The sequence below is a fragment of the Columba livia genome, chromosome 15 (assembly GCF_036013475.1).
Source record: "Columba livia isolate bColLiv1 breed racing homer chromosome 15, bColLiv1.pat.W.v2, whole genome shotgun sequence".
Classification (NCBI taxonomy): domain Eukaryota; kingdom Metazoa; phylum Chordata; class Aves; order Columbiformes; family Columbidae; genus Columba; species Columba livia.
Window position 1 is genome coordinate 16995109 of NC_088616.1, and position 21530 is coordinate 17016638.

General features: G+C 44.5%; 1 protein-coding gene across 11 annotated transcripts in view; it reads right to left on the reverse strand.

The window, feature by feature from the left end:
• Window positions 1-6540: 6540 nt before the first annotated feature.
• TRRAP (transformation/transcription domain associated protein) overlaps window positions 6541-21530 on the reverse strand; it is a 72527-nt gene continuing 57537 nt past the window's right edge. For all 11 annotated transcript variants that reach the window (XM_065031586.1, XM_065031594.1, XM_065031595.1 and 8 more), the window contains exons 64-72: window positions 20191-20281; window positions 18624-18823; window positions 17697-17958; window positions 13492-13717; window positions 12687-12904; window positions 11187-11371; window positions 10283-10486; window positions 9205-9399; window positions 6541-7770 (exon numbers count right to left, since the gene is read on the reverse strand). In XM_065031586.1, the coding sequence (XP_064887658.1) occupies window positions 7486-7770; window positions 9205-9399; window positions 10283-10486; window positions 11187-11371; window positions 12687-12904; window positions 13492-13717; window positions 17697-17958; window positions 18624-18823; window positions 20191-20281 (1866 nt within the window). In that variant the 3' untranslated portion in view covers window positions 6541-7485. The remainder of the gene's footprint in view (window positions 7771-9204; window positions 9400-10282; window positions 10487-11186; window positions 11372-12686; window positions 12905-13491; window positions 13718-17696; window positions 17959-18623; window positions 18824-20190; window positions 20282-21530) is intronic.

A 21530-nucleotide genomic window follows, 5' to 3' on the forward strand; every position in this document is an offset into this window, starting at 1 on the left:
TCGAGAAATCACTGATGACAAATTGAGCCATGGTGTATTCTGCTAACAACGGTGCCATAACCCAAGATTAGCTTGTCTAAAGGATAGGGCTTATTCTGCCAAACCCCAACCAGTCTTTTTCCTATTTATCCTACCTAAAGCAGCAGAAGAAAAAACATCCCCCTCTGCTGCATTAATCAAAGTGATTATGTTTCACATCAAAAACATTTATTTACTGCATGGATTAAAGGATTAAATTGTATAGGAGCACTTTGTACAACATTTTGTGCTTGTGCTAGAATTCCACTGCCCTTAATCTCCATAGAATTGACACAGTATATTGATAAAACGGTTTTCCCGTTACGGTTAGCAACACATCTCACACAGGATGCATGTAGCTACTCATCTGGAAACCAGATACAGCCTGCAAGACTAATTCATCTGCCTGTTACTTTTCTTATTGTGATCTTGCCATCTCCTATATTATCTGTGCATGTCCACACATTCAGTCTCGGCTAGTTGTTGCCAAGCATGTGCAGTAAAAGGGAGAAGAGGATAAAGGGTCTTTGGGAGATCATACAGTTTTGGACACTCTCACAAGTGCTTCCAAAGTCCTTCAATCCCAAGAATATTGAGTTTGGACCTCCCAGATTGCAGTACCTTAACGAGAAACATTATTTTAACTGAGAGCAGCGTTTTTCACCCATGGGTTACAAAGCAAATATGTTTTACACCCACTCCCCAAAGTATCCAAAGTACAAAGTCTTTTTTTCCCCACACTTACTTCATGTTTAGAACGTAAATCACGTGCAGAGTCAGACCAGGAGTCTGAAGTCCCCAGTGCCGGTCCTGTGCAGAATCTCAGACAGCACTCCCTTCACACGCTCATACTGAAAGAAAAAAATGAAGGATATTGCATGAGATGCTAAAAAAAATAGCTTTTATAATAATGTATGTGCTTAACTTACAGAATTTTACTATGGCATCTTTCTCTACTTGATAATGGCTATTTTTTTATTATAGAAAGGAATGGGGACATCTATTACACAGTGAAACATTTAAGCGACACCACCAGACCCCAATTAAAAGTTCTGTGCCACTTGTATTGCTTCAAGGGATGGTTAAGCAATACTGACCCACTGTAAAGTGGTTTATGAATTGCTACTGATGGGAACTCTTGCTGAATAAGCAGAATAGATTATTTAATGGCAGCTTCTTACAAACAGCAGCAAGGACTGAAGTGAAACAATAATTAATGCGTTAGTATCAAGAGAAACAAAGCGCTTGCAAAGGTCTCTGTCCTTTCCCAGACACAGACTGAGAAAGCTCCACACAGCGGGTCCTGTCCCAGCCCATGGAGGCTGCACTGAGGCTGCACCTGAGAGCATCTTAGAGCCCGCAAAAATACCCTTTCCTAAAAAATTCCAATAGGCCATAGGCAGGAAGTGAGGCCCGGTATTAGGACGTAGGGCACATGAATTTTAAAAGCCAAAGCAAATATAACTTCTAATATAACAAATATCTCCACCATGTAGTGGAGCACAAGAATCAGGTGGGTTGGAAAAGGGCTTTTATCAGCACTTCGTTATGACAGCTGATTTCTGGGGCAGTTACCTGTTCTTCAAAGAAATCTGACCACCACGGATAAAATGGCGAGATACATATTTATACAAAGTGCTAATGAGGTTCACATTGTTGAGCACGAGAAACAAACAGCTTCTGCCCTCGCAAATCCAAAAGAGTCCCCTGCCAAAACATGGCGCAGTTACTGTTCTCCCCTGGAAACACGGACAGCAGAGCAGCACCAACGCCTGAAACTTCACCGTGACAGCAAGATGCGCACTTCACTTCTTACAAGCTCAGGACAAGTTTTATTGCTCCCTCAAGAAAAATTTTCCAAGAGCATATTAACCACATGCAGAACCTCAGTGCAGCCAGGGGGAAAGCACCAGACAATGAAGAAAAAAGAAAAAAAAAAAAAAGAAAAAAAGAAGCAACTGCTTTTTGTAGCACCGAAATCTCCCTTAATGAGCTTCCATGACAATGTTTCCAAAGTCCTGGTTGTACAAGATCCAGCCATCAAAATTACCACAGCTAGAAACATTTGCCAGGCTGCTTACTGTCAGCAGCAGAACTGGGGGCATTTCACTCAATTTAATTTATTGCAAATTAAAATAAAACTTTAATTACTGACTCAGTTATTGAGAGACAAACAAGGAAACAAACCCGTGGGGAAGCACCTTCCCTCCCCTTCGCCAGGCTCGGCTCCTCCCGCCGCGGGCTCCCTGCCCTGGCAGCGGCTTCCTCACTCCCTCCCGCCCCCGTGCGCTCACCTCATGGTGTCCGTTCCCCCACCTCATGGTGTCCGTGCCCTCTCCTCGTGGTGTCCGTTCCCCCACCTCATGGTGTCCGTCAGCCCTTCCCTGCCCCTTCCTCCACCTCTCCACAGCTCTCGTCTGCTCCCGCGCCTCTGCCCTGCAGGGGTCACCCAGCCGGCTCCCGCACCGCTGCTGCTTTCGCCCTGCGGAGCCAGGTGCTCTGGAGCGCCCCGAACCGGCTGGGACCGGCCGGAACCGGGCCCTGCAGGGCCGCTTTGCAGCCCCTCTCACAGGAGCCCAGACGCGGGCGTTTACACACAGACGCGGTGTTTGCTGTGGGGTAACTCCAAGAATGAAGGATTTATGCAAGTAAAGCATTAGATTGTAAGTGGGAAGGGAGAAGTTTGAAAGCGGCGAGGGGAGGCAACATGGCTGACACAGCAGCAGCATTTCCTCTGCTCTTTTCTTGAAATGCTCAGGGAAAAGCAGTGCTAATTTAGAGCAAATGCAAAGGCCTCAGTCAAGAGGTGAAATTCTAAAGTTAACAACTTCACAGCTTTTTGTTTGTTAGTTTTTCCTGCGTTTCCAGCAGCTCCTCCGGAGGCCATGCCGCGCAGCACCAGGGGAGCCCGCGGCGCCGGCGCGCGCCGACACGAGAGCCCAACGTGCACCGCGCGCGCCCGCTGCTTCACGTGTGCGCGCTCGCACCTCTTCAGCGTGAAACGCACCCACACTGAGCTGATTAAAAGCTCCTGAGAGTGTGAATTCTTCTCCCTGAATAGGTTTCTACACCACAAAAGAACATTTAATACATCATATTTGAAACAGATAGGAGCCTTAAAAGCAACATTATTCTACTGCCATTATGAAACAGAGCTTTCATTGTCTGCTGCTGAAATGCTTTGAGTCATCTTCTTCCAGTAATAACTAATCTCTCACTTGTTCCCTTTGTATCTGACAATTCATGGACAGCCCAATTACAGGAGAGGGAAGCGGCATACCAGTTTCAGAGGGTGGACTCAAATACCCCACTAAAGTCAAATGATTTTGTTTTGGAGCATAATTCACTTAAATGAATTCTGATAATTTACTTTGAGAGCAGACTGTAATAATAAATGGTTAAATTGCAACAGCAGCATCTAATCAAGATGGAGCCAAACATGTTTACAAAAATCAGGAGACTGAAATAATACAGTATAATTTGAGAAACCTGGCAACTATTTATTCTCCACATAAAATCCACAGCTCACATTTTTGTCTACAGCTTTTCCACGCCAAATCTGCTTCTTAGTTACTAATATTTGTGTCACTCAGGTTGCCAACCATAAAGCCCACTTCACACCAATAGAGGTACGTGTGCGAAACTCCACCAACATGTATAGCTCTATACATTTCATACTGACTTAAATACGGCTGGCACAACTTGGGTGTCACGGACTGGTCACTAGTTTCCCTCAGGAAGATGCAGCCGCATCTGCCCAGGACTCAAAGGGAAGAGGAGAACAAAAACCAACCAGCCAGGAGGAGTTTTAAGAATGACATAATGCCCATGCACACGATTTCAGAGACAGTTTTAAATTTGATCTCTTTTAATTCTCAAGCATTTGATTTTACAAAGTAATAACATGGGGATTTTTTGTGTAATATCTAATCTGAGGGAAGAAACCTTAAAGGGAATACTTAGAGTGAATCGACAATTAATGTATTTCACTTTCAAGTATCTGCTCAGCAAGATGCATATTGAGCATATATCTGAACTAATGAGACAGAGGAAAACCTTATCTACAATCATAAAAAATTGAAAGCAGCTAAGATATATGGCACATGTTTGTGAAGAAAATCAGGAACTTCATATACTCTACGACATCAACCCACTTACCTGCTAATGGACGCTGCTGCTGATACAAGATACATCAGAAGATTTCCTCCAGACTCTGAGGATGTTCACGTATAACGAAAAGCTTTCAGGATTTAGCTCCTTGGAGGCAGTGGTAAAACTCTGGGTTAAGACTGTGTAAACCCATAGCATATATTCATGAATAAGGGAACCAAGTATTAACATCTGCACATTAACACTGTCAGGGACCTCATTAAAATAACTCTTTTCCCTCTTAGCTCTGCTCCCTCACCCCCCCGGTTTTCTTTCAGGAGTACATTTGAACAGATAAGAGATGCCACAAATCTAAAACCAACAAAGTTTGTCTCTTTTAACTTGAATTCTCATTTTTCCATTATGATTTCTATCATGAACAGCCAAGCGGCTCAGTTATCTGATGATTTCCTTTCAGGGAATGCTGTCATCTCCCAGGATCGGACATATCTAAGACATGCAAATGATTAAGGAAAAAATACCGCAACTCCTCTGAAGCAGCATATGTCATATTCACAGCTACAAACGTTACAATCTCTAACAAAAGGAAGCCAACAATTCCCTCCATGAAAGCACTAAGCTTCGTTGTGAATGACTGTGTAGACGATGTTGTGACACATGCAGGAAGCGTTTTGTTTTATAAGAAGTTCAGATTCTTCTTGCCAACATGATTTCAATAAGGAAGCAAGTCTTTGCCAAATAAAAAAAAAGAAGATATGTTGGTTTTCTAAATCCTTATATAGTCCTTACCATTATGTATTTCAGCTTCCACTTGTATATACTAAGTACAGCATGACTCTATCATTCTCTCTTCAATATAGAAGCATAGCAATAAAGGGGCCATGATTAATTCATCATACAGGGAAAAAGAACCATAATCTAGAAGAAAATGTGTCCAGTGAGAAGTAATAAAATCTTCCTCCCAGCCAAATCCCACAGCAAATCCTTTGATTCATGCAGGAACTGCCCTAAGCAGATCGGCTTCAGCCCCTTGCTCTAAACGCCGGCATCTCAAGGCCAAGGTGACCAGCCTGACCTGTGACCGCGTGGCCACGGAGCAGCTGGCTGCCACTCTTTTGTAAACTTTAGAGAACGCTTACGATCCGTGTCTGCTGGAGCTCAGCGAGCCCCGGCTGCTCTGCAGCAGGCGCCTCTGGAAAAGCTCTGGTCCATCCGCTGTACTAAGCACCGGAGGCATCACAGCCCGTCCAGCACCAGAAGGTCCTGGCTGAAAGGGATGAAGACTGAGCCAAGAGCTGCTACCCAGGTCTGTCTGACATTACAAGGTGCTGCCTCCCGGCCCGTTGTACAGTCAAAACCTATTTAACACTTGGCCTTCAAAGGGGTTTAAATTCATCAGCTTAATGAAACGATTTTAGTTCACTTTGCAGTCATGGCTGCAAACGGTCTGCATACTTGCATATATACTTGTACAGACAGACATGCATACATACCTCGCAGGTTCCATGCACCAGTCTCACTGCAGCAGGTTCCGCGCCGCTCGTGGCGTTGGCAGAACTGTCGAACGCGGTGACCAGCAGCGGGACGTGTCCCCCGCGCCCTGCTGGCACTCGGGCTCCTTCTCCATTGCCTGCTTCTGCTGGTGGCTGCAAAGATGAAAGGAACAGGTCTTTTTGCAACTCGGTAAGAGGCCTGTGGAAAGTAAACGATGCTTTGCATTTGCGTAATGACTTAACTACAGCCACACTTAGGGCAAGCTGCAGGTAACCAGAGTTAGATGCTGTTCCTCTGATAACGTGCAGGTGAGCTCACCCAGCCAGGAAAAGTCACCAGATTGTCTACAGAAACTCCCCTGGCCTGACGGACAGCACAGTACTGCACGGTGCTGATTGACTTCAAGTATGCCCCTCGTGTTGTGCTGAAACCTCTAAAGAACCTGTTGACCCGTTATTAATAAAACATTTAAAAGACAGAGAGCCCCATCCTTTGGCAGGGCAACCAAGATAACAGGCGTTTCTGTGGGAAGAGCAGAATCCCCTAACAGAGTTCACCCGCAGGTATCATCTTGACTTCTGAACAATTGCTTAAAAGCTGAGTTTCTTGTACACGCCAAACAGATCATTCTGTTTAAAGCAAGACTTCTAGAAAACAGCCAGTTAACACATTAATTGACCAGCTAGGAAGAAAGACTGTACGCTGAATGAAGAAATTCTTGTCATATACATACCTCCTGTGTGCAGTTCCTCTGCAAACAAATCCAACATTGTACATGAGAACATGACAGCACATCTCATTAATACAGTCGTCACCTTTAACACACAGGCTGCTTTCATTAGTAAAGGCTACACTTGCTTTGGAGTCTTTTCTGTTTGGTCCAGAGTATTAAAAATACTCTCAATAAAATAAATACTGTTGAGTTTTACAAAATATTTATTTTGGAAAAAAATCACTCTGTACAAATTTAACATTCTCAACACCGACGTTTTATAAAAATTGCTAACACAACAGAACGACGAGTGAAACATTAAAATGGTATTTTCTTAAGTTCCAATGAAACAGATTCCTGCTAAAGAAGCTGTTGTAACTCTAAACATTAAAAGAGAGAGAGAACTTTGTAAGAGTTGACTCTTACCTATTACAGCCAGGTACATGTATCAAAGGACGATTTGTTCCATCCTTTTTACAAGCTTCCCCCCCGCCAAACACTGTCCACACTAAAGCAAATACTCACTGGTTTACACTTCCACTGTACACAGCTCGTGCTCCAGGAAAAGCACAGTTTGATCATCATTTTCCCAGTGATGACAAAGAGTCACCTCTATACATTTGGTACAAAATTCTCTGTACAAACCAACTTTGCACATGTAAATTTGCAGCAAACTTAAAGGAAGAGTATTTATTTGTGCCTTCAATTTGGTATAATGAAGGGGCAGTGATTAACTAAAATTTCACAAAATTCAGTAACTGGGAATACTTTTTTTAATTTTAAATAATTACTATTGTATAAAAAATTTATATACTGCAGGTTATCAAGAATGGCAGACCCCAAATCTAACAGTGCTAGTTTGATAGTCCTCATCATAAAATAAGATTTCTCTGTACACTATTTAAGTTTCCTCTCTTCATTCTGAGCTATTTGTGAAAGCTGCTGTTGCATATTTAACAACATTTCTTAAACGGGAGCAAATGTCCCCTCCTGAAATTAAAATTGTCATGTTACTGTAAACAGGATTGAAAGGACTGACAGGCGCGGTGTGACGGTGACCCTGGTCTGGCAAGCGTTGTTCACATTTTCTTAACACGATATATGGCCCACACCACAAAGAGCAGCAACAGAAGCTATTGAGAAGTGTCCGGTCACAGCCAGGGGTGCCAGGCAGGGTCCATCCGGCACAGGTTGTCCAGGCTGTTGGCAGCTGCCACCAGAGTGTTCACCTTGCTTTCGCCGCCCTCGAACTGCGCGAGGTTATGAAGGCGCGTCATGATGGCCGTCACGGCTTTCTGCACCAGCGACACCAGCTGCTGGCTGTCCATGTTCTCCGGCTGCCCGGCCGCCGAGAGCGGGGACGACGTGTCCTCCTGCGTCTTCTTGTGCCACGCGATTATCTCATCCCGCAGCACGGTTTTTAGGATGCCGTCGACCTACATGAAGGAGAACAATCAGACTAGTTATTTGATCCAAAGAACCAACGGATTATAGAACTGTAAGTAGATTTTAGCAAACAGCATTCCGACGCTTTTGCTCCCGCTCGGCAATGTCGGTCTTTTCGAAACGTGTGGCGTCCAACTGTCTTCACTATTTCCTCTCTTTTCATAAAGAGCTCTCATGAAAACACAACACAATGGCTTCTACAGAAATGAAAAATGACACAAACTACAACATATATTAAGATCTTCATGGAAAAATACAGTCATGTATATTCTATTTTTAAAGGACTCTTCTATGTTTACGACTTTCCCCACACATTCACAGAACTCCTGTGCAAAGTGCTTTGCAAAACTCTTTTGTCTGGGGTTCTTCTGGTTGCGTTTTGTTTTTTCAGAACAATTATGCTCTCAGAGAATACAGTTTTCTGCCAAATAGGGAAAGGCTGCAACATACATACATATGTATGTAATACATATAAATACATATGTAAATATAGGCCAGTTCTATCCTTGGATGAAAAAGCAATGCCTGCAACAAATGGTTTCCTGGTTTTTCTCATCACTGAGTTATGTTACTGACACTATTCTGTCAGCTCCAGCAGCCCCGGCCTTCTAGAACAGACTTTTAGGCACCCAGTCTCGGTCAAATTCAACGTTTGAACATAAAAAATAAAACACCTTATAACACATCTAAGTATGGGGCCAACATACATAAACACTTATTAAATATGCGCCACACTGGGCATACGTCGTTCAGGTTTTGAAACGCCAGGTGATGTCAGCGAATTCATTTGCATGTCTATGCACGGCTTCGTAAGGGAAGATGATACTTCATTAAAGAATAGTCTAACACAGCTTTCTGTGTCATAGATAAAGAGAAAATCACTTCAGGATGTTCTCTATCCTTTGAAAAGGAACGGGCTCACACCGCAGCCACGGTACGTTATGTGCAATGTCTTTCTGGTGCAAATCACTTGCCTAAGTGCAAGATGCCTCATTTTTGGAAAGCCTTAGAATTTAAAAGGAAGGTAGACAATTCCTTTAGAAAACTACGCTCTGCTAAGAGCCAGAATCCATCAAAGCAACAGCATATCTTCAGCATTCTATTCTGCTAACAAAGGGCCAAGATGCATTTCTAGTCACAGATTATTATGCAGATTCTAGATGATGTTGCATTTGTCGTTCTACTATTTCCCACTGCCAGAATTTGTAATGATTGGAGGCTGGAGCACTGAAACAATCAGCCCGAGTACACACGTCCGGACAAAAAATTGAATTACACCCATCTTCCTCCAGTTCTTTCCCAAAAGGCAAACTGCAAACGTTCCAGCTGGGTTCTGTCGTGGCCTTAACCAAGACAGTGCTGCTTAGTTTATAAAACGTCAGATTTCACAAGCCTGCGAACAACCTTTCGAAAGATAAGCAAACCTTGAAGTTGGGCTGAGCAAAGCAGCGAGCCACCGCAATCATGGACGCGGTCAGCGGGCCGGACACCCCGATGGTGGTCAGGAACTCAGAGATGTTCGGGGTGAGCCGGAACGGAACCGGGCGATTGGCATCCAGATCCCCGGTAGCATCGTTAATGTCAAAGCGGAAGTACGCTACGTTCAGCTTGCCAGTATCCTGGGGTTAAAAGGAACCGGTTTTCATTAATGAAAATAAAAGAGGTTGGGGTTTTGTTCACTGTTTATACTCAGAGCACCGATAATACTCCAACAGCTTTTTACTCCTTCCGCCAAACATTTTTTTGAGCAAAAACATTAACATTGAAGTCATGCACAACGCCAGGTGTTCTCCCAAAAACTGCGTCCAAACCCCCTTACTAAATACGAATTATTACAATATCAAACTTAAGGAACAGATTCTTGTGTAGCATGATCTATAGGGATCATGCAAACAGAGAGATCTCTGCCCACTCCGGGTAAGCAGCTGAAGACTTATCTAGAGGGACTAAAGAATCCTAATCGCTATATGAAGTACAGCCCTCCATGCATTAAAATGGCATTAAGACTTTAATATATACCACCTCTGCCCTGCTAAGGTGGCAAACCTCATTTTAAATGTTAAACAGAAAAATCACTATTAATAGGAGTTGTAGCTTGACGTGATGGCAATGCTGAAAAGGAAACAGCATTGGAACAAGGGTATTCCCCTTTACGAAAATGAAGTTCTAATTTGTTTTAAATCTGTTTGACACAGATATATTCAAAGAAGGTCTAAAAAGAGACCTATCAGTCATTTACACGAACAATTCCAAAATCTAAGAACTATTTCGCAGACAAAGTTCTAAATTCCTACCACAGAAGCTCGAGCTGACGTCCACAGGGACTGCAGGTTAAATGACTACCTCCGTGATGTGCAATCACAGTCACATAGACTGAAGAGCCTGCTGAAATGCTCTGTTAATTACGTATGTCGAATTACCGTTTTGACTCATTTCAAAAGTACAGTCAAATTTCCATTGGTGACAGATGCCAGTACGCATCTAGAACAAACTAAATCCTACCTGGGCAATCTGCAGCATTTCAGGGTTGAGTCTGTTTAAGTGAAAGATGAATTCTGCGAAGCCGATTAAGGCTAACTGGATGGTGAACATCTTCCGGAAGGTCCAGTAATCCGTGGCATTGGGGAACGTATGCAAAGCCCACTCCTTCAGCATGCTGCGCGGCACCATGTTACTCTGCACCTCCTTGAGTATATCTCTGAGAACCTACGTGTGAGAAACAGGAGTAGAAAGGTCATTCTGAATGCGCTTCCTAGCAACAGACAGGTCTGCCAAATCAGCTGCAGACTTTCTCAGCTGCTGCGTCCCACTTTAGGACAAGCATCCTGAACCTGGGACCCTTACACTCCTACACTGTTTCCTGACGTCTTTGGCAAAACACACATAATATTTGTTAGCCCATCCTCTGCACAGCTAGAAAGTATTTTTTACATGAAAAGACTAGATTTTTAATAAAACCATGTAAGCATGAGAACTGCAAACAAGCCCATCAGAAAACCTGTGCCTGGAACATTGTATAACCTGATCTGAAACATCTCCTATTCAAGATTTAGAAGAAAACAGATGTCAAACGTTGTTTCTCATGTTATCAATTAATTATTTTCAAAGCACTATCTGGAGTGGCCAAAAAGCAATCGGCACCTTGTCTGTTTGCAGGTGCAGTCACTCAAAAAGCCCACAGTAAAACCAATACAGGGTATTTTTAGCTTTCCAAGATAATCTAAAACACCAAGGAGATGTAAGAGTTCCCAAGAAAACACTGAGCAAAACCAAAACCACACAAAAACCCCAAAATACCCCTTCTGCAAAATACATGTCTCGCACCAAATGAGAGGCGAAGGGCCAGGGCAGGGGGAGGGCTGGCCATGGTAGGATCCGGAACAAAGCTCCCGATGCACGCTCCTACCTGATGGCTGGCCTGCGTGCCCCGGGCCTGCACCGTCGCCAGCCGGTCGTAGTAGCGAGAAATGGGGTTGTCGTGCTCAATGCCCTTCTTGGCACAGCGCTGCTTGTAGATCTCCACCAGCGACAGCGAGGAGGGGTTGTCCTCCACCAGACGCATCTGCGGGGAAACCGCCACAACGCGGGGGACTGCGGTCGGGAATGGGGCGCGGGGTGCACAGACAGAGCAGAACAGAGGACATGTTAAACCATCGCCCAAATACCAACAGAGAACTAGCATGCAAGTACCAGCCCTTGAAATACGACTGTGATAAGCAACCAAAGTGTACCAAGAGAAAATTATTACTACACTCATAACTAATTCACAAGCTTAGTTAAAAAGAAAGCACGTATGACAGCAATTTTTTAACCTCAACAGAAACATCTCCATTATCGTAGCCAAAAAACCCCGAGAAGTCGTTATACTTCCTACTGTTCTTTATCTGCAGAAAAGAGGGGAATATTTTGTTCGGATGCAAACTGGTTTGTAGTATCTGATTACATGACATCACGTCAATAATAATGACTCTGAAGAGCAAAACTACTGAACTCCACAGCGTATTTAAAGTGAAAAACCGGAGGAAAAGAAATCTTAATATAGTTGAGGAATATACGTTTAAATGACACTATTTGAAAATAACATTGGGAAGACACAAGGAAGTATTCAGTAGTGATAAAACTTAAACCACTGAGCTTTTCCTTGATGAGCAGTGAACTGGCAGAAACCCTGTTTGCAGTGTGATGGTGCTCAAGAGCTGTTGGATCGTCCCGAGTGTTCCATACATCCCCACCTACACGTACACTAGGATCCCCCAGCCCCTGCACGGCCCCTCCACAGACACTGGGACAGAGACCACGGCCACACCAGAACCGTCCTCTGCTCAGCTCGCTCAGGAGCAACAACGATTAACCTCAGAAATACAGGGAAAAGTTGCTCAAACGCATTTAAGTTGTTTGATGTGATTTCTTCAGAATACAATCTGCACAAGGACGGGCTGCTAATGAGCTGTTTCTTCTGCTCTGCTCCCATTAACCTCTGGCAGCAGAGAATGAATGCTCTTTAGGTTCTTTCAAACAGTATCAAACCACGAAGTACAGAATTCTCCCCAAAAACACCAGAGCTGAAAAACTGCTCTTTGAAGGAAAACATGTGATGTTACTCATCACGTTACACAGAGGATATACTTCTGTGCGTCCTCTGCCTTACGTGTGTTATTCACAACTGAACTTCATACCATAAGTGATTTGTGTCACCTCTCCTAAAAACAGCCTCGGATCACATGCAATCGGCTGCTTCAGAGGTGCTGCCACGCCAGAAAAGGCTCATCACCCAGACCGATGTGATTTACCCTCTGAATGCTCCACAGCTCCAGCATCGGTGATTAGTAGCTTTCAAAAACTTTAGCAATTCTCATCTTTGAGTACAACACATATTTAAAAAGAATCTAAACCCTCTTTGGAGTACCTGTAAAGAACAAATGTCTCTTTGTGGTCTCCTTCCTCTTCTCCAAGCAGGGGTTGAGCAGGCGCAGCAGCTGCAGCACCCGCTCCTCTCTGCGCGACTCCGTCAGACACGCGTCGTTCATGACCAGGTAGGGGTAAATCTTGCCGTTGTGGCCCCGGATGTACAGCCTCCTGGCCGCCGTGTTGTGTTTCTGCACGATCTCCACTCTGGGCATAAACCTGGGAGGAAGACAAGGGTACCAAAGCACCTGAGCTAACCCCCTCTGATATCAAACCCTGATGTAAGAGCAAAACGAACAACCACAACCAACCAACAACCCAAAATGACCAAACAACAACAAAACCAGCACAACAGCATTACCAGGTACAACTCTTACCCAGCAAGCACGTGGTTTCTATTTTGTAGTCAAAAAGCTATTCTGTTTGATTCTGTTTATTTGTTTCCAAGCAAACACAGTTCTTGCACAACATTAATCATTAGGTCAGACCTTTATCACCATTTTGAAGATTGGTACCACTATTGACTACAACAGGAGAACTAATCTCAACTTATAGCAACAGAAAACCCAATATACTCTTCATATAACAGCACGGTTGCTCAGGCAATGTACAATTACCAGAGGAGGAGGAAATAAAAAAATAAAGGCATATACCAAAGTATGTCTCCATATATGCAATTTAAATATGTGAAATGTACACAACATCTGCTTTTACGGAGCGGATCGATGGATGGATGGATGGATGCGGGAGGTTCTGATTTTCTCTCTGTTTGCAGAAAGACAACACGCCAGGGTATTCCCGGTTACCTTGCGATCTTGATGTAGTAATGTGTTGGCTTTGGCATGAGGAATTCTCCGGGTATCTCTACTTCTGCAGTTTGAGCTGAAAAATTGCTCAGAAAGCGGCACTTTTCCTCTATGAGGAAGAACTTCGGTAGCTGTTTGGTTTTTGCCTCCAGAATTTTGATCCACTTCTTCAGTTTAGAGATAAGATTGTGAAGTTTCATTGACCCTGGTACACTGAAGTCAAAGTCTAAAAGAGAAAAAAGAAATATATATATATATATATCTACATCCCCAGTGTTTCCAATTGGATATCGTGTATTTAGCTATCGAGTGTCTGAAGTTTGCACTGTCAAAGAGGCTCTTTGAGCCACGCGCCCTCAAGCAAATGCTTTGAGGAGTCCGGCCGGAGCACGGCAGCTGCTCTGCAGAAGTGAAGTGAAGGAAACAAGGAAAACCACACACAAACCCCCCAAAACAAACCAAACAGAACACCCGACCAAAACCACACCTTCAAACCAAGACTTACCAACCAACAAAAAGCCTTCTAATCAACTGGCAGAAAACAGCTCCAATCAGTGAAAACTAACAGGCAACTGAAGCTTTTAGAGCAAGCAATAGTTCATCTGCAAGACTGTAAAGATGCTTCTGACCATAAACAAAGTCTGATTACACTTAGAGTTCACAACCCAAAGATCTGCACCTACAAAGCCAGGACTCCCATCATGTCAGATGCCACTTGGGGCTGAAAGGTAAGCTTGGCTTTGCAGAGCAGTTCAAATCCTTCACACACGTGATACTGAAGAAGATCCAGGCATTCTCCGAGAGAAGACCTGTCTTGCTTTTGACATGGTGATTCAGACATTTATAAACGCTGTACTTTCTCACAAGAACTTTGGGAAGCACCAACACACATGAAAAATGTCAGTGCCAAGCAAGTGGAGACACAGAGCAGGACCCGGGTGTATCCTCAGCTTTGGGAAACCAGGACTGCAGAGACCAGACCAGCGTCAAATATGATGCTGACGGCAATTCTTGATCTGGATTTTCTGGGTGAAGTCCTGTTAGTTAAAACTCTGGAGGGAAGTAAAGAAGGAGCTGCCGAGTGCTGCTGTGCTCGCTCTGAGAACTAAAAACCCCTAGAAAAGCTGAAAATGAATACCAGAGCTCTTCTGTCTGCCCTTTGCCCACACTTCAGAGAACAGCAGGACTTGAAGAAGCCTCCCTGTGATTACAGTTTCCATTCGCAGTGCAGAATTCATTGTGCCAGGTGCCAAAACTCTCAAGAAAATTATCTTGCCCTTTCAGGGTATATTTTGGAATTTTCCGTTCACATTCGGCTTTGGTGGAGGGACGGCTGCAGAAAGCAGCACGATCCAAACCCAGCTGCCATCTGCCCACAGAAGAACAATGGAGGCAGCTCCCCCCAGCTCAGAGCGCTCTCACGGGGAGCAGCTCTCAGCATCCGCCGGCTCTTTGATGTCAAAGGTTTAGCAGAACAGGAGAGAGGCAACAAAGAACAGATGGGCAAAGAACTGCGCATTTGAAGTGCCGGGGAAAAATTCAAAGAGAAATTTGGTTTTAAAGTATCTAATGTTGGGATGGGAAAAGATGACCTATCAAAGCTCCAGCGGCGCAGACGGCTGCAGATGAAGCATTGAGCGGGTAAGAAACGCTGTGAGAGTCCCCAGTGGCTCCAAACAGAATCGAGAGGCAACTCAGATGTTGGTGGAGGAGATCATGCAACCCAACAGTTGAAAGTGTCTGTAAAACACAGCTGTCAGCATTAATCTGGAAATAACTGCAGAAAACAGTTTCCTCCAAGACAGCCCCTCGCCTTGGACACTTCTGAAACGAGGCAACCGCTGGAATGATCCGTCCATCATCTCAACGCAACCGGTACCGAGCATCACCACACACAGCGCGACAAAGGACACGGCAGGCGTGATCACAAATGCTTCCTCACGTGTTCAGACACCCTTTCGTAGCTGAGTACAGTAATCACAATCCTCTTCATTCAGGTACATTTTACTGTCCTTACAAAACTAATAAAAAACTTGTTTTGTTTTTTCTGCATAATGAATTAAATACAAAAATGCATAAGTATATCGATCAGTTTAACTGCTTCTGTTTTCCCACGTTTGATTTGTGAATTAAAACACTGAATTTATTAATTAAAATAAAATCAAATCTATCACTACACAAAATAATTATTTTAATCCTGTAGACATTAATGTTTAATTGTATTTGAAAAAGAAATCATTAACTCTCCAACAAAAAGATACATAATCGTCAGTTATTATTGCACTGAAGATGAGTAAGAAACACATGGCTTTTCATGGCTTCCTGTGATTTTTGTGTCCGGGCCTGTGTTCTCGTTCCTTGTTTCACACCTTGTTCCATAGGATTCTTTACACATGCTGGGATTGGACAGCAAACCCGAAAACCTTAACTGCTGTTCACATATCATAAAGACACGCGAAAAATACACAACAGCACATAAAAACTGAAAACTCTCTCCTTTTTTCCCTAATTAGACTTGTGCCCAACATGACTCCACTCTAGATACATAATCCAGCGTCTGGACTTGCTGAATTTCATCCATTACTCACCATCCAATGTTCTGGGTTTGTCTATTGTCGCTTCATTAAGACACACCAAACACTCCCCTCCCCCCGCCCCCGTACCCAGCGGCCATTCCGGATCCAGCCCCACGGCTCGGGACTGATCTCCGGCTGCCAGGGCACCGCTGTGCCTCCAAAGACACGGCACGCACAGCGCGGGCACAAACACACAGCCAGGGCACCGCTGTGCCTCCAAAGACACGGCACGCACAGCGCGGGCACAAACACACAGCTCAGATCTACAGCCCAGCTACCTTCACAAGATTCCCCTCAGTTCACTGATTTTCACATTATCAGTAAAATGCTTGAAAAAACACCACCCGTCTACCTGTTAAACTCTGCAAAAGCTCTGTAGCTGTGTTGACCTCCAATAGTTCTACCTTAAAGGCAACTTTATGTAACTCAGGATTCTAAAAAGAACACCTTTTCAATGCCAGGTTCGCTGTTGCAGAGGAACCAGCTTGACGTGGAAAGGGGACGTTTGTTAAGTCACTATAGAAGTTCAGATGATAGTTTTAACTCATGCCAGAATCATCTAAGCCGGTCCCAGCAGGGTAAACAGAACAGCACGTTACACAAGGGTGAAAACCCAGCTCCCCACAAACATTCTGTCTGTCCAGTTCTGAACAACTTCCGAGTTTGAATTATTCGGTTAAAACCAACCAACCAACCAACCCACCCACCCACCCACCATGCCACCACCCATCTACACTCAGTTATTCCTTCTCCTCTAATTCTACAGTTAACCTTAAGGAAAAGCTGATGTAGTTCAGGCAGATTCATGCAAACCTCAAAATCCTGACAATCCACACACTGATGCCACTCAATGTCACCTTCTGCCACTCAATGTCACCTTCTGCCGTACAAGCTGCGTGACACTGACACTTTGCAGAACACACAGCACCAACCTGCTCTGCTGTGCACAAGCTCTCCTCAGAATTTCAAATCAACGTGAGATACTTCAACATGCAACTCCACCGGAACAGAAAACAAATCGGGGAAAGAAGCTACTTCCCTTAAGTATCTTTTTTATTAGATCTGATTAAAGTTATTGATTCAATTTACCTAACAATGATGTAAATTCATGTAATAGGATCTTCATAATCTAGTTATCCAGAACACAACAGTAACCCTGTTCTTCAGAAGCAGACTGTTTTGAAAGACTTGACACCATACTCCGGTTTGGAGTTGTGGGGTGGGTATTTCATTAAATCTGGCAGCACCATAGGACAGAGATCACCATGGCCCCTCATCCGCGGCCGGCGGCTCGGCACAATTTGCAAAACTGTTACAGTGAAGTAATCTAATTTATCGTTAAACACATATGTGATATGACCACAGTTTTAGGTAATAAAACTACAACAATATACTCACTCTCTATAGCAGGTCTCTTCTTCACTTGAATTATCTTTACTACTCCACACAAGACTGGAACAAACTATTTCAGGTGTGGTGAATGACAGAAAGGTGCTATTTTCTGAAATTTCTCTCAGGAAAAATATTGGAAGAAGAATGAAAAAGCAGAACATTTTCACAGCTGAGCTTAAGGGAGGAACTTTCTCTGAAGATTAAAAGTAACACTTAAAAATCCTTTTCAACATTTACCTGTGGTAAATTGCCCTTTTAACTTCTGGAAGACGGGATCCTGCGCCGTGGCCTGTGCTCTCCGAGCCAGGGACTCGGAGGCTGCGCTGGAGAACATGGTGGACACGTTGGAGACGTTCTCGAGCCCCACGCCGAACGTGCTGACCAGCTTCTTGACAAAGTTCAGCGTATGAGGGGTGATCTTGGCATCTGAAACGGCTCCACTTTTCTCAAAGGCAACTGAATAGCACTTTGCCAAGCCCTGCTGCAGCTGTCTAAGAACCTGAGGATTTAAAAAAGACACAAAACAGTCAGCAAGATCAGGCCTTCTGATTTGACACCAAGTATTTATTCCTGCCCTGCAGTCACAATGACAGTCCTGGCTCCTCTTGGCCTGCAAGCGACCAGATGGAGCGGTGGAAACGCGGCGGCGAAGTGCACCGTGCTCTTTTCACAGAAGCTATAGTTCTAGATTTCGTATTTTGTGATATATTAGAAAATTATGTGATATGAGGAATTCTTCTTCAAACAAACACTGTTCCAGGTAGACAGAATAGAACAGCCTGAGTGGCACGTCCATCTGCTCCGGCGCAACTCCAGCTTCAGAGAACAATCACCGCCTGTCACTGACACCAGGCCAAGGAGGAACCGGCTGTCTCTGACACGTAGTGCAACAACATCCATGGTCAGTTAGTACAGGCAACAGCTTATACCCTCGAGGCCTTCATCAAACTGATCGTTTTGGGAAACCTCTGTATTTCTTCCAGAAATAACCAAGCTCCTTAAAACTCCAATCAGGACAATCAGTTCTACAAATAAATCAGTTTACCAATCAAAACAAATAGTTATGTTTTAATATTGAAAGATCATTCTAGATAAATATTTTGCAGTTAACTTTTCCTCGGACGATACGTATTATACATATGAAAGCGTACTCAAGTCAAGTACCTCTTCGTGCCAGTTCTCCCTGAACCAGACCATCTGGTCCACGATGCCCTCCAGAGAGGACAGGAGCGTCGGGTGCAGTTCCCGCTGCATGTGCATGATCCTGCTGCAGCGCCACATGGGCGCGGTGGCCCTGATGGGCCCGGGGTCTGAGGCGGAGTGCGACTGGCTGCCAACCGAGCTCGGCTGCTGCTGCCCCGAGTCTGCAACGGGGACATTTAAAAGTATTAGAACTTGGGAGATGCCTGCACGAAATAAATTGATCCAAGAATGTGCTCTGGATTTGCTTTAAGTATTAGTCATGTTTTACCTACTGAATTTCAAAACAATTGAGAAAAATTGTGTGGTTTAGAAAGAATTATGTTTTTGAAAGCAAACACTCTGCTCCGAATGCCGTTCAGGGGTCCAGACTTCAAACTCAGAGCAACAGAAACACTGCGTACAAACAGGCGGGAGGTGTAGCCTTGGCGTTCACATCACCAAACCATGCTCCAGAAGTAGCTGACATGGTTCACCACAGGATCAAATTATCTACATCATGGGGGTTTTGCTCCCCTCCTTTTGGGGAGACCTCTCACGCCTGACTGCAGGATGAACATGCTGGTGCAACACACGCATCACGGCTGGGTGTCATTTCAGTACAAGCTCCTCGGTGACCCAGCCGAGTTGTGCTCTCTCAGAGGACACCCCCTGCCTCACACCCCAACCAGCAACGGGAGCAGACTGTGGCAGAACCCGCAGGAAAACGTTCTCCTGGTTCTCTCTAAACGCGCATGTGGCAACATCACGAATTCGGCACAGAAACCCCCGTCACTGGACGTGAGCGCAGTGAAGTGCCGTGGTACACGGGCACCTCCTGCTCCTCCAAAGGAGCGTCCCGTCCCGTCCCGTCCCGTCCGTCATTGTGCTCTGGACCAGCTCCGCGGGGCTTGCACGTCCTTCTCAACACACTTTGACGCAGCTCAGGTGGAGTTCCCCAAGCTGCTCTCCTGGGACTCCCCGGAAATTACGCACAACAAAAGGAGAATTTAACTCTGGGGAATCATTGACATAACAATTCCAAATAGGATTTTACTTACTTGGAAATTCACCATAAGAAGTTATTGTGGAGAAGGACAGAGTATTCACCTTGTGTTAAATTATTTTTAAAAGTTTGACAGCCTTGGAAAGAAACTGAATATCCCATGATTTGTGCTTTTAATCCAAATTAGACTGGAACATCTTAGAACACTACGATGCTCTTCTGTATCGGTAATCCAGGAATTTTCTACCTCTCCACCAATTTTTAAAGGTGAAAATCCAGTAAGAACATGTGATTCTCAATAAATAAGGTGATATAAGAATGAAGGAGATTAAACTATTGGTGAATATTTCATTCAAGACAGCTCAAGCCATCTGTAGATCTAATTTCATAGGAACAGACGAATGAAAACAAAGTTTATCAATATTTCTTTCCTTGGCCTCGACAAGTTGGTACGATTTCTAGAGAAACCGCGTTCCCAGTAAAATGAGGTGAAACTCCAAGTAGCAAGTGACAAAGAGCCCGAGCAGCGGCTGGGCAGAGGCTCACCGCTCTTGTAGCGCTCCCGCTGCTCGATCTTCAGCGTCAGATACAGGGTCCTGATGGGGAAGTACACGGCCTGGGGATAGACTCTGCCCACCTGTGCGGAGAGACACACGCACACGGCTCTCAGGACGGAACCTGACCGTGGATCAGAGCCGCACACGCGGCGTCCCTTGGGAAACGAGTGCGGTTCAGTAACAACCGGCTCCTTGTGCTACATAGCACCTTATGGAAAACTAAGAAATTAAGGATTCCTTCAGTAACAGAAACCCAAAGAGGATTAAATGGTAACTCCCTGCACACGCTGCTAAGGTATTAACTAATTAGGGCTTCCAGATCATATTGCCTAATAAACCTGACAGCAGCATAATGCCAGAGGACCAGCTGGGCAGGCTCCAGGATCTTACTGACGCACAGAATGGCAGAAAATGGACATGATGACAGCGGTTAGGCTTTCAGTGAGGCCACAGTTCCCAGCGAGCCCCGCCATATGGATAAGAAGGCCCATTAGAGAGTAACTTTACTCCTAAATGAGGCACTTAATGTAAGAGGACACCAGTCTCACCCCAAAACAAAACACATTTGATGGCTTCCATTAAAAAGAAAAAAGAGATATTAACATTCAGCATCCCCTTTAAAATCTGCACATCTCAGTATCTACTACAGAAACCATGTGTCTAAGTACCACCCAGGATAGAGCACATCTCAGACGTGGTCAGAGGTTTCTGCAGGCACAAGTTCACTGAAGCACTGATTCTTCCTCCACCCAAATGGGGATGGTAAGCAGTGGAGATTTTGCAGTGGCACCTCAGTGCTCAGTAATGTGATATTTCTGGCAGATTACTGGCCTGACACATACGCTTCATGCTGCAAGTCAAGAGTAAATTATTTGAGGAGAATTGTAAGGTGTAGGTTCTAGTACTTCTGCACACTGAAGTTCTAAATTAGTAACACAGAAAATGTCACGGTTTTTTCTTTCATATTCCTTCATGGACTTGAAGTTTAAAGGCAAGATAAACAAAACCATCTGTGCTCCCAATGAGCTTGGGCCCCAACGACAGCAGGACTGCCAAGCACCCAATCAGTTCTAAAACTGTATACAGACCTCAACAAAGGGAAAGTGTCTACAGCTCCTCGAAATGAGCTTTGGCTGTCGGCTGTCAGGAGACATGAGCAGACTGCTGTTTTAAACCAACACCAAGCCATATACACCAGAAACGTAGCCACAGATAGTTTGCTTTGGTAAGCTGCTCAGGTGCACCGTCTCTTCTTCCAAGTTTCATTTTAATTTCATGGAGCGAGAGGGAAGGAAACATGTATACATGTGCACACGCATGCTCATCTAG